Source organism: Rhinichthys klamathensis, unplaced genomic scaffold (genome assembly GCF_029890125.1).
Source record: "Rhinichthys klamathensis goyatoka isolate OS25496 unplaced genomic scaffold, OSU_Roscu_1.1 h1tg000802l_1, whole genome shotgun sequence".
NCBI classification, from domain to species: Eukaryota; Metazoa; Chordata; class Actinopteri; order Cypriniformes; family Leuciscidae; genus Rhinichthys; species Rhinichthys klamathensis.
This window is the reverse complement of record NW_026607194.1, coordinates 12,174-27,933: the sequence shown is the minus strand read 5'-3', so window position 1 is coordinate 27,933 and position 15,760 is coordinate 12,174. Positions and strand designations below refer to the sequence as shown.

General features: G+C 44.0%; 1 protein-coding gene across 2 annotated transcripts; it reads right to left on the bottom strand.

Moving 5' to 3' along the window:
• Positions 1-65: 65 nt before the first annotated feature.
• On the bottom strand, positions 66-15,642 carry mtrf1 (mitochondrial translational release factor 1). 2 transcript variants are annotated; one of them, XM_056243500.1, is made up of 9 exons: positions 15,129-15,642; positions 6,554-6,642; positions 6,399-6,480; positions 6,202-6,309; positions 5,007-5,179; positions 4,561-4,684; positions 1,364-1,500; positions 1,157-1,255; positions 66-189 (listed from the first exon to the last, which is right to left on the bottom strand). In XM_056243500.1, the coding sequence occupies exons 1-9, from the start codon at positions 15,442-15,444 to the stop codon at positions 100-102; spliced, it is 1,218 nt and encodes a 405-aa protein (XP_056099475.1). In that variant the 5' UTR covers positions 15,445-15,642; the 3' UTR covers positions 66-99. The 2 variants fall into 2 exon arrangements, with proteins under 2 accessions (XP_056099475.1, XP_056099476.1); XM_056243501.1 differs by having other exon boundaries at positions 4,567-4,684; positions 15,129-15,640.
• Between the last annotated feature and the right edge of the window lie 118 nt (positions 15,643-15,760).

Below are 15,760 nucleotides of genomic sequence, written 5' to 3'. Positions count from 1 at the left end.
CATTTACTGTATTAATGAGTCGAGGCATGAAGCTGCTTATACATATATAGAATATAGTTTATATGTACACGTAGAGACGTATGAGGAAGTGTGTCTGGATCAGCTGATGTCGGTGAGTTTGAGCAGGTCGTGTTTCTCCTGAAGGATTCGGATCAGATCCTCCAGATCCTCTCCGCCCCGCAGGAACGCCTGCACACAAACACATCTGACACCGGAACTGATCTGGGACAATGTAGACCGTTTTGCTGTTGAGACACTTAACCCTGTAAAGCCTGGTATATAAAATAATAGTACAAATTTAAAAAAAAAATTTGAACAGTTTATTGAACCTTTACATGAAATATAAAAATGTAAAAAGAAAAGTCTGTTGAGTATCATACTCGATCCATCAGGCTTTTATGGCTCATATAGTCTGATATAGTGAGAATATAGAGGAAAAAACAGTTTAATTTGATTAAAATATGTTTGCTGCAGACGCTGATATTTACATGAAATTCTGATGATTGTAAATCAATGAGATCTTTATAACGGTATAGCAGATGCTGACATAAAATGCATATCAATATCTGCCAATAATATGTCTTAGATGATATTTAAAGTCAAGTCGCCTTTATTTCTATAGCGCTTTTTACAACACCGAGTCTTGCAGCTTTACAGAGATAACACTGATGGTTCATTTCTGTTGTAAAAAACCTGATGATCATATTTGACACAAATGATTTTTATAATAAATGATGTCTGGTATGTCTGGATGTCTAAGTAAACCTGCTTCAGTCCAGCTGAAATATTACTAACAATATCAAAGTTATTCTCATGTTTACTTGATAAAAATGAGTGCAGATTTCAGATCATAAAGACTCGAGCTGAAGGACGTTTGTACAATTAAACTGAAAGACTTTACTTGATAAAAGAGTGTAAACTGTCAGTCAGAGACAGAAGGACTGGAGGAGATCGACAGGTTTATCAGATCATGTTCAGTATTTAGAGCTCATATCAGATATGATACAGAAGGTTTTTATCACACGGCTCTGTGGAATACTTGATTCTGATTGGTCAATCGTGTTCCTGATCCCCAGTCAGGGTTTATTCTGAGATAACAACCAGCTGGATGTTCATTATTCCTTACATTACATATCACCAGCATTCAGAACGTTACCTTGATGTCACGCGTCACATGACCAATCCTGTGGTCCGTCACTCGATCTTGACTGAAGTTATAAGTGCGTATTCTGTCCGACTGACATCGAGAGCCCACCTGAGACACACAAACACATGTTACTAAAAGTCATTATAAATGGAGAAGCAAATGGCTGAAGATACTCAGCTGACGTCATCAGGTGTTTGGCTGGATTGGTGAACTGGCCTGTTGTCTGCGAGCGCTGTGCGTTTGCTCTCTCTGCTGTCCCATGATGCACTGGAACAGCCGCGCTCGGAGAACACGCAGCGCCGTGTCGCGGTTCTTCAGCTGAGAGCGAAACTGCTGGCACTCAGCGACCGTTCCTGAAGACAGAAGACTAAACTGAGTCCAGATTCACCGCGAGAAACAGGAAAATAATAGAATCAATGATGCAAATTCAGCTGTAAAAAGGCAATAGTGTCGTGCAGTCAAATCAGAAATTTTACTGGGATAGTTCACCCAAACTTGAAAATTAGCCCATGATTTACTCGGCCTCAAGCCATCCCTGGTGTGTATGACACTCTTCTCTCAGACGAACACAATAAGAGTTATATTAAAAAATGTCCTGGCTCTTCCAAGCTTATAATGGCAGTGAATGGCCGTTTCTGTTTTGAAGTCCATAAAAGTGTATCTATCCATCATAAAAGTGCATCTATCCATCATAAAAGTGCATCTATCCATCATAAAAGTGCATCTATCCATCATTAAAGTGCATCTATCCATCATTAAAGTGCATCTATCCATCATAAAAGTGCATCTGTCCATCATAAAAGTGCATCTATCCATCATAAAAGTGCATCTATCCATCATAAAAGTGCATCTAACCATCATAAAAGTGCATCTGTCCATCATAAAAGTGCATCTGTCCATCATAAAAGTGCATCTATCCATCATAAAAGTGCATCTATCCATCATAAAAGTGCATCTAACCATCATAAAAGTGCATCTAACCATCATAAAAGTGCATCTATCCATCATAAAAGTGCATCTGTCCATCATAAAAGTGCATCTATCCATCATTAAAGTGCATCTAACCATCATAAAAGCGCATCAATCCATCATAAAAGTGCATCTAACCATCATAAAAGTGCATCTATCCATCATAAAAGTGCATCTGTCCATCATAAAAGTGCATCTATCCATCATTAAAGTGCATCTAACCATCATAAAAGCGCATCAATCCATCATAAAAGTGCATCTAACCATCATAAAAGTGCATCTAACCATCATAAAAGTGCATCTATCCATCATAAAAGTGCATCTAACCATCATAAAAGCGCATCAATCCATCATAAAAGTGCATCTATCCATCATTAAAGTGCATCTATCCATCATAAAAGTCCATCTGTCCATCATAAAAGCGCATCTGTCCATCATAAAAGCGCATCTATCCATCATTAAAGTGCATCAATCCATTATAATATACGATATTTTAAAATATAACTCTAAATGTATTCGTCTGAAAGAAGAATGTCATATACACCTAGGATGACTTGAGGGCGAGTAAATCATGGGCTAATTTTCATTTTTGGGTGAACTATCCCTTTAAGTGTCATAACCCTGTGTCGTGTCATAATCGTGGTGTAACCCTGTGTCGTGTCGTAACCCTGTGTCTTGTCATAACCCTGTGTCGTGTCCTAACCCTGTGTCGTGTCATAATCGTGTCATAACCCTGTGTCGTGTTGTGTCGTAACCCTGTGTCGTGTCCTAACCCTGTGTCGTAACCCTGTGTCGTGTCATAATCCTGTGTCGTGTCGTAACCCTGTGTCGTGGCGTAACCCTGTGTCGTGGCGTAACCCTGTGTCGTGTCGTAACCCTGTGTCGTGGCGTAACCCTGTGTCGTGGCGTAACCCTGTGTCGTGGCGTAACCCTGTGTCGTCTCGTAACCCTGTGTCGTCTCGTAACCCTGTGTCGTGTCATAACCCTGTGTCGTGTCGTAACCCTGTGTCTTGTCATAACCCTTTGTTGTGTCCTAACCCTGTGTCGTGTCATAATCGTGTCATAACCCTGTGTCGTGTTGTGTCGTAACCCTGTGTCGTAACCCTGTGTCGTGTCATAATCCTGTGTCGTAACCCTGTATCTTGTTATAACCCTGTGTCGTGTCGTGTCCTAACCCTGTGTCGTGTCATAATCGTGTCATAACCCTGTGTCGTGTCGTAACCCTGTGTCGTGTCCTAACCCTGTGTCGTAACCCTGTGTTGTGTCATAATCGTGTCATAACCCTGTGTCGTGTCGTAACCCTGTGTCGTGTCCTAATCCTGTGTCGTGGCGTAACCCTGTGTCGTGTCGTAACCCTGTGTCGTGTCGTAACCGTGTCGTGGCGTAACCCTGTGTCGTCTCGTAACCCTGTGTCGTCTCGTAACCCTGTGTCGTGTCGTAACCCTGTGTCGTGGCGTAACCCTGTGTCGTAACCCTGTGTCGTGTCGTAACCCTGTGTGTGTCGTAACCCTGTGTCGTGGCGTAACCCTGTGTCGTGGCGTAACCCTGTGTCGTGGCGTAACCCTGTGTCGTGTCGTAACCCTGTGTGTGTCGTAACCCTGTGTCGTGGCGTAACCCTGTGTCGTGGCGTAACCCTGTGTCGTGGCGTAACCCTGTGTCGTGGCGTAACCCTGTGTCGTGTCCTAACCCTGTGTCGTAACCCTGTGTCGTCTCGTAACCCTGTGTCGTGTCATAACCCTGTGTCGTGTCGTAACCCTGTGTCTTGTCATAACCCTTTGTTGTGTCCTAACCCTGTGTCGTGTCATAATCGTGTCATAACCCTGTGTCGTGTTGTGTCGTAACCCTGTGTCGTGTCCTAACCCTGTGTCGTAACCCTGTGTCGTGTCATAATCCTGTGTCGTAACCCTGTGTCTTGTTATAACCCTGTGTCGTGTCGTGTCCTAACCCTGTGTCGTGTCATAATCGTGTCATAACCCTGTGTCGTGTCGTAACCCTGTGTCGTGTCCTAACCCTGTGTCGTAACCCTGTGTCGTGTCATAATCGTGTCATAACCCTGTGTCGTGTCGTAACCCTGTGTCGTCTCGTAACCCTGTGTCGTGTCGTAACCCTGTGTGTGTCGTAACCCTGTGTCGTGGCGTAACCCTGTGTCGTGGCGTAACCCTGTGTGTGGCGTAACCCTGTGTCGTGGCGTAACCCTGTGTCGTGGCGTAACCCTGTGTCGTGGCGTAACCCTGTGTCGTGTCGTAACCCTGTGTGTGGCGTAACCCTGTGTCGTGGCGTAACCCTGTGTCGTGGCGTAACCCTGTGTCGTGTCGTAACCCTGTGTCGTGGCGTAACCCTGTGTCGTGGCGTAACCCTGTGTCGTGTCGTAACCCTGTGTGTGGCGTAACCCTGTGTCGTGTCGTAACCCTGTGTCGTGGCGTAACCCTGTGTCGTGTCGTGACCCGCACCTGTGGGCAGGTGAACCACGCGTACGGCGCTGTCGGTGGTGTTGACGCTCTGTCCGCCGGCGCCGCGAGACCTGAACGTGTCGATACGCAGGTCTTTAGCCGCGATGTGGACGTCCACCTGTAGATATATTACACGTCACACACATCAGAACAAACTCACACACACAAGCACGACGCAGCTGAACAGCGATCGACTGTGTGGTAGAGTTTCCCCTACGCACTATACTCTGGTGAATTCAACTCGGATCTGAAAATGCCTGAGAATTATAGTTCCCTCATCAGTAGATCATCTAGTCTAGTTTCATTTCCCTTTTGTTATATTCGGACATGATTCACTAACACACACACACACACACACACTGACTGAGTGGTTTGAATGTTATTCCTGCAAGAAAAATAAATATTAGTTATGATTAATTCAAAAATGTATCCCAACTGACCTCCCGTGGCTGCGGCAGAACTATAACCGTGACGGTTCCCGTGTGGATTCGCTGCATGCGTGACGACAGACCGACTTCAGGAATCCTCTGCACTCGATGAGTCCCTCCCTCGAACCTCAGCCAGCGAAACACGGAGTCCCCCGAGATCCTGGCGGCGGCGTGATGAAGCCCTCCTGACACACACACACACACACACACACACACACACACACACACACACACACACACACAATCAAGCAGACACACACACACGCACACAGACACACACACACACACATACACACACATACACACACGCACACAGTCACGCACAGTCAAGCAGACACACACACACACACGCACGCACACACACACACAGTCAAGCAGACACACACACACACACACAGTCATGCAGACACACACACACGAGACACACACACACGCACGCACACACACACACACACGCACACAGTCAAGCAGACACACACACACACACACACACACAGTCATGCAGACACACACACACGAGACACACACACACACGCACACACATACACACACACACACACAGTCACGCAGACACACACACACGAGACACACACACACAGTCACGCAGACACAAACACACACGCACGCAGATTCACACACACACACACACACGCACGCACATACACACACACACACAGAGTCACGTACACAGTCACCCACATACGCGCACACGAACACACGCACACACACACACGTTAAAATTAAAGTTTAAAACTAGAACAATGAAGCTCAATGTATTAATCACCAAATGGGGAACTGGGGTGGGATTAAATAAGTTGTCTTCTTCCCACTCCCTTTCAGGCAGAATTCGATTGTCAGTTAAATACTGTATGTTCTGTTTTTGTTTTTTTGTTTCTTTTTTGCACTGTATGACTTAACAATATTTTGTCTGCCTTGTACTTTCTGTGCCATTGCCTGAAATAAAATGATGATTATTATTATTATTATTATTATACTTGTATAATGTATTTTGTATATGTATTTTTATTAAATAGACGAATAACTAATTTTTCCCCCCATTTTTATTTCTGTATTTAAATCAAATTTTATCCATAATATTTTGTAATAACTAAACATTTTTTTCAATCATTTATTTTAATTAACTTACTGCTGTACTTAACTACTTTAGTTGGGTCTGAGGACCCCTGTGCCGCTGTGTGAGGCGTACCGTAATCTGCCGGAGTGTAATTGCAGAGCTCAAAGTCCCAGTGTTTATAGCAGGCGAAGCCTTGGTACATGTCGAAGATCTCTCGAGTGAACTGCTGGCAGACGTCTCCTACACACACACACACACACACACACACACACACACGTCACACACACACGTCAGCGAGCCTCTGGTGTCTGACGGGACTGTGATCTAACCTCCGGTGGTCCGTCCCGATGCGACCTCGAGCACAACACTCCTGTCGTCCAGCTCCTCGGCGGGAACCAGCGCCTCCATCAGCTGCAATGGGAAAACAACATCTGACTTTCTCCTGACACCATTCCTGATAGCCGAGTGAAGGAACAGTCCAAACCTTCGTGTTGAGCTGCTTTATTCTTCTGCTCAGCGCCTCATGTTCCTCTCGCAGGAGCTCAAGCATCTGCTGCTCTTCAGCACTGGTGTCTGGAACACATGGAGAACACTGAGAACAATGACAATACGGAGAACACTGAGAACATGGAGAACATGGAGAACACTGAGAACACGGAGAACACGGAGAACACTGAAAACATGGAGAACAATGAGAATACGGAGAACACTGAGAACACAGATAACATGGAGAACAATGAGAACATGGAGAACAATGAGAACACAGAGAACATGGAGAACATGGAGAACACTGAGAACACAGATAACATGGAGAACAATGAGAATACGGAGAACACTGAGAACACAGATAACATGGAGAACAATGAGAATACGGAGAACACTGAGAACACTGAGAACACAGAGAATACGGAGAACACTGAGAACACGGAGAACACTGAGAACACGGATAACATGGAGAACATGGAGAACACGGAGAACACGGAGAACACTGAGAACACTGAGAACACTAAAAAACATGGAGAACAATGAGAACATGGAGAACAATGAGAACACAGAGAACATGGAGAACATGGAGAACACTGAAAACATGGAGAACATGGAGAACACTGAAAACATGGAGAACAATGAGAATACGGAGAACACTGAGAACACTGAGAACACAGAGAATACGGAGAACACTGAGAACACTGAGAACACGGAGAACACTGAGAACATGGAGAACACGGAGAACATGGAGAACAATGAGAACAATGAGAACAATGAGAACACTGAGAACACGGAGAATAATGAGAACAATGAGAACAATGAGAACACGGAGAACACGGAGAACACGGAGAACACGGAGAACACTGAGAACATGGAGAACATGGAGAACATGGAGAACACTGAAAACATGGAGAACATGGAGAACACGGAGAACACGGAGAACAATGAGAACACGGAGAACACGGAGAACACGGAGAACACGGAGAACACGGAGAACACGGAGAACACGGAGAACATGGAGAACATGGAGAACACTGAAAACATGGAGAACATGGAGAACACGGAGAACACGGAGAACACGGAGAACACGGAGAACACGGAGAACACGGAGAACACGGAGAACACGGAGAACACGGAGAACACTGAGAACATGGAGAACATGGAGAACATGGAGAACACTGAAAACATGGAGAACATGGAGAACACGGAGAACACGGAGAACAATGAGAATACGGAGAACACTGAGAACACTGAGAACACTGAGAACACTGAGAACACTGAGAACACTGAGAACACTGAGAACACTGAGAACACTGAGAACACTGAGAACACTGAGAACACGGATAACATGGAGAACATGGAGAACACGGAGAACACGGAGAACACGGAGAACACTGAGAACACTGAGAACACAGATAACATGGAGAACAATGAGAACACTGAGAACACTGAGAACACTGAGAACACTGAGAACACTGAGAACACTGAGAACACTGAGAACACTGAGAACACTGAGAACACAGATAACATGGAGAACAGTGAGAACATGGAGAACAATGAGAATACGGAGAACACTGAGAACACTGAGAACACAGATAACATGGAGAACAATGAGAACATGGAGAACAATGAGAACACTGAGAACAATGAGAATACGGAGAACACTGAGAACACAGATAACATGGAGAACAATGAGAACATGGAGAACAATGAGAACACAGAGAACATGGAGAACATGGAGAACACTGAAAACATGGAGAACATGGAGAACACTGAAAACATGGAGAACAATGAGAACATGGAGAACAATGAGAACACAGAGAACATGGAGAACATGGAGAACACTGAAAACATGGAGAACATGGAGAACACTGAAAACATGGAGAACAATGAGAATACGGAGAACACTGAGAACACTGAGAACACAGAGAATACGGAGAACACTGAGAACACTGAGAACACGGAGAACACTGAGAACATGGAGAACACGGAGAACATGGAGAACAATGAGAACAATGAGAACAATGAGAACACTGAGAACACGGAGAATAATGAGAATAATGAGAACAATGAGAACAATGAAAACAATGAGAACACTGAGAACACTGAGAACACGGAGAATAATGAGAATAATGAGAACAATGAGAACAATGAGAACACTGAGAACACTGAGAACACTGAGAGCACTGAGAACATGGAGAACATGGAGAACAATGAGAATACGGAGAACACGGAGAACACGGAGAACATGGAGAACATGGAGAACATGGAGAACACTGAGAACACTGAGAACACTGAGAACACGGAGAACACGGAGAACACTGAGAACACAGATAACATGGAGAACAATGAGAACATGGAGAACAATGAGAACACAGAGAACATGGAGAACATGGAGAACACTGAAAACATGGAGAACATGGAGAACACTGAAAACATGGAGAACATGGAGAACACTGAAAACATGGAGAACAATGAGAATACGGAGAACACTGAGAACACTGAGAACACTGAGAACACTGAGAACACTGAGAACACTGAGAACACTGAGAACACTGAGAACACTGAGAACACTGAGAACACAGATAACATGGAGAACAATGAGAACAATGAGAACACGGAGAACACGGAGAACACTGAGAACATGGAGAACATGGAGAACAATGAGAATACGGAGAACACTGAGAACATGGAGAACACTGAGAACATGGAGAACATGGAGAACAATGAGAATACGGAGAACACTGAGAACACGGAGAACACTGAGAACATGGAGAACATGGAGAACATGGAGAACAATGAGAATACGGAGAACACTGAGAACATGGAGAACATGGAGAACACTGAGAACACGGAGAACACGGAGAACACTGAAAACATGGAGAACAATGAGAATACGGAGAACACTGAGAACACGGAGAACACTGAGAACATGGAGAACATGGAGAACATGGAGAACAATGAGAATACGGAGAACACTGAGAACATGGAGAACATGGAGAACATGGAGAACAATGAGAATACGGAGAACACTGAGAACATGGAGAACATGGAGAACACTGAGAACACGGAGAACACGGAGAACACTGAGAATACGGAGAACACTGAGAACACAGATAACATGGAGAACACGGAGAACACGGAGAACACTGAGAACATGGAGAACAATGAGAATACGGAGAACACTGAGAACATGGAGAACATGGAGAACACTGAGAACACTGAGAACACTGAGAACACTGAGAACACTGAGAACACTGAGAACACTGAGAACACTGAGAACACAGATAACATGGAGAACAATGAGAACATGGAGAACAATGAGAACACGGAGAACACTGAGAACATGGAGAACATGGAGAACAATGAGAATACGGAGAACACGGAGAACACTGAGAACACTGAGAACATGGAGAACATGGAGAACACTGAGAACACGGAGAACACGGAGAACACTGAAAACATGGAGAACAATGAGAATACGGAGAACACTGAGAACACAGATAACATGGAGAACAATGAGAACATGGAGAACAATGAGAACACAGAGAACATGGAGAACATGGAGAACACTGAAAACATGGAGAACATGGAGAACACTGAAAACATGGAGAACAATGAGAATACGGAGAACACTGAGAACACTGAGAACACAGAGAATACGGAGAACACTGAGAACACGGAGAACACTGAGAACATGGAGAACACGGAGAACATGGAGAACAATGAGAATACGGAGAACACTGAGAACACTGAGAACAATGAGAACAATGAGAACAATGAGAACAATGAGAACACTGAGAACACTGAGAACACGGAGAATAATGAGAACAATGAGAACAATGAGAACAATGAGAACACTGAGAACACTGAGAACACTGAGAATAATGAGAATAATGAGAACAATGAGAACACTGAGAACACTGAGAACACTGAGAGCACTGAGAACATGGAGAACAATGAGAATACGGAGAACATGGAGAACACTGAGAACACTGAGAACACTGAGAGCACTGAGAACATGGAGAACATGGAGAACAATGAGAATACGGAGAATACGGAGAACACTGAGAACACTGAGAACACTGAGAACACTGAGAACACTGAGAACACTGAGAACACTGAGAACACTGAGAACACTGAGAACACTGAGAACACTGAGAACACTGAGAACACAGAGAACACAGAGAACACTGAGAACACTGAGAACACTGAGAACATGGAGAACAATGAGAACATGGAGAACAATGAGAACACGGAGAACATGGAGAACAATGAGAACATGGAGAACAATGAGAACACTGAGAACACGGAGAATAATGAGAACAATGAGAACAATGAGAACACTGAGAACACTGAGAACACTGAGAACACTGAGAATAATGAGAATAATGAGAACAATGAGAACACTGAGAACACTGAGAACACTGAGAGCACTGAGAACATGGAGAACATGGAGAACAATGAGAACACGGAGAACATGGAGAACAATGAGAACATGGAGAACAATGAGAACACTGAGAACACGGAGAATAATGAGAACAATGAGAACAATGAGAACAATGAGAACACTGAGAACACTGAGAACACTGAGAATAATGAGAATAATGAGAACAATGAGAACACTGAGAACACTGAGAACACTGAGAGCACTGAGAACATGGAGAACATGGAGAACAATGAGAATACGGAGAACATGGAGAACACTGAGAACACTGAGAACACTGAGAGCACTGAGAACATGGAGAACATGGAGAACAATGAGAATACGGAGAACACTGAGAACACAGAGAACACTGAGAACACTGAGAACACTGAGAACACTGAGAACACTGAGAACACTGAGAATAATGAGAATAATGAGAACAATGAGAACACTGAGAACACTGAGAACACTGAGAGCACTGAGAACATGGAGAACATGGAGAACAATGAGAATACGGAGAACATGGAGAACACTGAGAACACTGAGAACACTGAGAGCACTGAGAACATGGAGAACATGGAGAACAATGAGAATACGGAGAACACTGAGAACACAGAGAACACTGAGAACACTGAGAACACTGAGAACACTGAGAACACTGAGAACACTGAGAACACTGAGAACACTGAGAACACTGAGAACACTGAGAACACAGATAACATGGAGAACAATGAGAACATGGAGAACAATGAGAACACGGAGAACATGGAGAACAATGAGAACATGGAGAACAATGAGAACACTGAGAACACTGAGAACACGGAGAATAATGAGAACAATGAGAACAATGAGAACAATGAGAACACTGAGAACACTGAGAACACTGAGAATAATGAGAATAATGAGAACAATGAGAACACTGAGAACACTGAGAACACTGAGAACACAGAGAACATGGAGAACACTGAAAACATGGAGAACATGGAGAACACTGAAAACATGGAGAACAATGAGAATACGGAGAACACAGAGAACACAGAGAACACAGAGAACACAGAGAACACAGAGAACACTGAGAACACTGAGAACACTGAGAACACTGAGAACACTGAGAACACAGATAACATGGAGAACAATGAGAACATGGAGAACAATGAGAACACGGAGAACATGGAGAACAATGAGAATACGGAGAACACTGAGAACACGGAGAACACTGAGAACATGGAGAACAATGAGAATACGGAGAACACTGAGAACACGGAGAACACTGAGAACACTGAGAACATGGAGAACATGGAGAACATGGAGAACAATGAGAATACGGAGAACACTGAGAACATGGAGAACATGGAGAACACTGAGAACACGGAGAACACGGAGAACACTGAAAACATGGAGAACAATGAGAATACGGAGAACACTGAGAACACAGATAACATGGAGAACAATGAGAACATGGAGAACAATGAGAACACGGAGAACACTGAGAACACAGATAACATGGAGAACAATGAGAACATGGAGAACAATGAGAACACGGAGAACAATGAGAACACTGAGAACATGGAGAACATGGAGAACAATGAGAATACGGAGAACACTGAGAACACGGAGAACACTGAGAACATGGAGAACACGGAGAACATGGAGAACAATGAGAATACGGAGAACACTGAGAACACTGAGAACACTGAGAACACTGAGAACACTGAGAACACTGAGAACAATGAGAACAATGAGAACAATGAGAACACTGAGAACACTGAGAACACGGAGAATAATGAGAATAATGAGAACAATGAGAACAATGAGAACACTGAGAACACTGAGAGCACTGAGAACATGGAGAACATGGAGAACAATGAGAATACGGAGAACACTGAGAACACGGAGAACACTGAGAACACTGAGAACACTGAGAACACTGAGAACAATGAGAACACGGAGAATAATGAGAATAATGAGAACAATGAGAACAATGAGAACAATGAGAACAATGAGAACAATGAGAACACTGAGAACACTGAGAACACTGAGAACACTGAGAACATGGAGAACATGGAGAACATGGAGAACATGGAGAACACTGAGAACACGGAGAACACTGAGAACACTGAGAACACTGAGAACACGGAGAATAATGAGAATAATGAGAACAATGAGAACAATGAGAACACTGAGAACACTGAGAGCACTGAGAACATGGAGAACATGGAGAACAATGAGAATACGGAGAACACTGAGAACACGGAGAACACTGAGAACACTGAGAACACTGAGAACACTGAGAACACTGAGAACACGGAGAACACGGAGAACACGGAGAACACGGAGAACACTGAAAACATGGAGAACAATGAGAACACGGAGAACACTGAGAACAATGAGAACAATGAGAACACGGAGAATAATGAGAATAATGAGAACAATGAGAACAATGAGAACAATGAGAACAATGAGAACAATGAGAACACTGAGAACACTGAGAACATGGAGAACATGGAGAACATGGAGAACATGGAGAACAATGAGAACATGGAGAACAATGAGAATACGGAGAACACTGAGAACACTGAGAACATGGAGAACACTGAGAACATGGAGAACACTGAGAACACGGAGAGCACGGAGAACACGGAGAACACGGAGAACATGGAGAACAATGAGAATACGGAGAACACTGAGAACATGGAGAACACTGAGAACATGGAGAACACTGAGAACACTGAGAACACTGAGAACACTGAGAACACGGAGAATAATGAGAATAATGAGAACAATGAGAACACTGAGAACACTGAGAACACTGAGAACACTGAGAACACTGAGAGCACTGAGAACATGGAGAACATGGAGAACATGGAGAACAATGAGAACATGGAGAACATGGAGAACAATGAGAACATGGAGAACAATGAGAATATGGAGAACACTGAGAACATGGAGAACACTGAGAACATGGAGAACACTGAGAACATGGAGAACACTGAGAACACTGAGAACACTGAGAACACTGAGAACACTGAGAGCACGGAGAACACGGAGAACACGGAGAACATGGAGAACAATGAGAATACGGAGAACACTGAGAACAATGAGAACACTGAGAGCACTGAGAACATGGAGAACACGGAGAACATGGAGAACATGGAGAACACGGATAACATGGAGAACAATGAGAATACGGAGAACACTGAGAACATGGAGAACACTGAAAAACATGGAGAACAATGAGAATACGGAGAACACTGAGAACATGGAGAACACGGAGAACATGGAGAACATGGAGAACACGGAGAACATGGAGAACAATGAGAATACGGAGAACACTGAGAACATGGAGAACACTGAGAACATGGAGAACAATGAGAACATGGAGAACACGGAGAACATGGAGAACATGGAGAACACGGAGAACAGGGAGAACATGGAGAACACGTAGAACATGGAGAACAATGAGAACACGGAGAACACGGAGAACATGGAGAACATGGAGAACACAGAGAACACAGAGAACAATGAGAATACGGAGAACACTGAGAACATGGAGAACACGGAGAACATGGAGAACACAGAGAACACGGAGAACATGGAGAACACTGAGGACATGGAGAACAATGAGAATACGGAGAACACTGAGAACATGGAGAACACGGAGAACATGGAGAACAATGGGAATATGGAGAACACTGGGAATACGGAGAACACTGGGAATACGGAGAACACTGAGAATACAGAGAACACTGAGAATACGGAGAACACTGAGAACATGGAGAACACTGAAAATATGGAGAACACTGGGAATATGGAGAACACTGGGAATACGGAGAACACTGAGAATACGGAGAACACTGAGAATACAGAGAACACGGAGAACACTGAAAATATGGAGAACACTGGGAATACGGAGAACACTGAGAATACGGAGAACACTGAGAATACAGAGAACATGGAGAACACTGAGAATACGGAGAACACAGAGAATACGGAGAACACTGAGAACACTGAGAACACGGAGAACACGGAGAACACTGAAAATATGGAGAACACTGAGAACACTGAAAATATGGAGAACATGGAGAACACTGAAAATATGGAGAACACTGAGAACACTGAAAATATGGAGAACATGGAGAACACTCACTGTGAATGAGAGTCTGTATCTCAGCCAGTTCCCTGAGCGCTAGTTGAGTTTTCTCAAACGCGTTAATGACCCTCGACGCTTCCACTAGTGTTTGGTTTAAAGCTCTCCTGTCAGACTCCGTCATCTGTCCTCTCTCTAAACGAGCTGTGATACTCTTCTGCTCGTCCATCACGCGTTTAATGCGTCTCTGAACCGCCTCGCTCTTCAGGAAATCCTCAGTTTTGTGGCTGTTTGATCTGCAGATTCTCACAGTTTGAAGACGAGGCGAAGCGCGCCTCAGGATCCGCATCAGAGCCGCCGACATCAGCGCGATCATTTATTAGCAGCAAGCTAACCATTACAGCGAAAACATATTAATGGAGAATCAGTTAATAAATCACTCCAGCTGGCTATTTAAGGTTTATGTTGTCATGATAACTGACCATTTACTGGTCATCTCTATGAAAGTAAAGGTCAGTAAAGCACAAGCACACACATGGCCACAGAAAAAAGGAAACCGAGATATTTAGAGGGCGTGGCTTCGTAGCCGGCGCTGTCTCTGATTGGTCAGACACAATGTAAGCTCTTGTGATAGGCGTTACTTTTCTCAGCATTGCTCAGGATGGACCAATCACAGTCGTTTGAGATTACCG

What these genes read in the sequence shown, in the direction of transcription:
- mtrf1 (XM_056243500.1), bottom strand. Translation starts at nt 15,444, where the DNA reads ATGATCGCGCTGATGTCGGCGGCTCTGATGCGGATCCTGAGGCGCGCT. An exon ending in TTACACTCCGGCAGATTACG is followed by an intron (nt 5,180 to 6,201) that starts GTACGCCTCACA and finishes TGTGTGTGTCAG; the next exon opens with GAGGGCTTCATCACGCCGCC. An exon ending in TTCTGCCGCAGCCACGGGAG is followed by an intron (nt 4,685 to 5,006) that starts GTCAGTTGGGAT and finishes ATATATCTACAG; the next exon opens with GTGGACGTCCACATCGCGGC.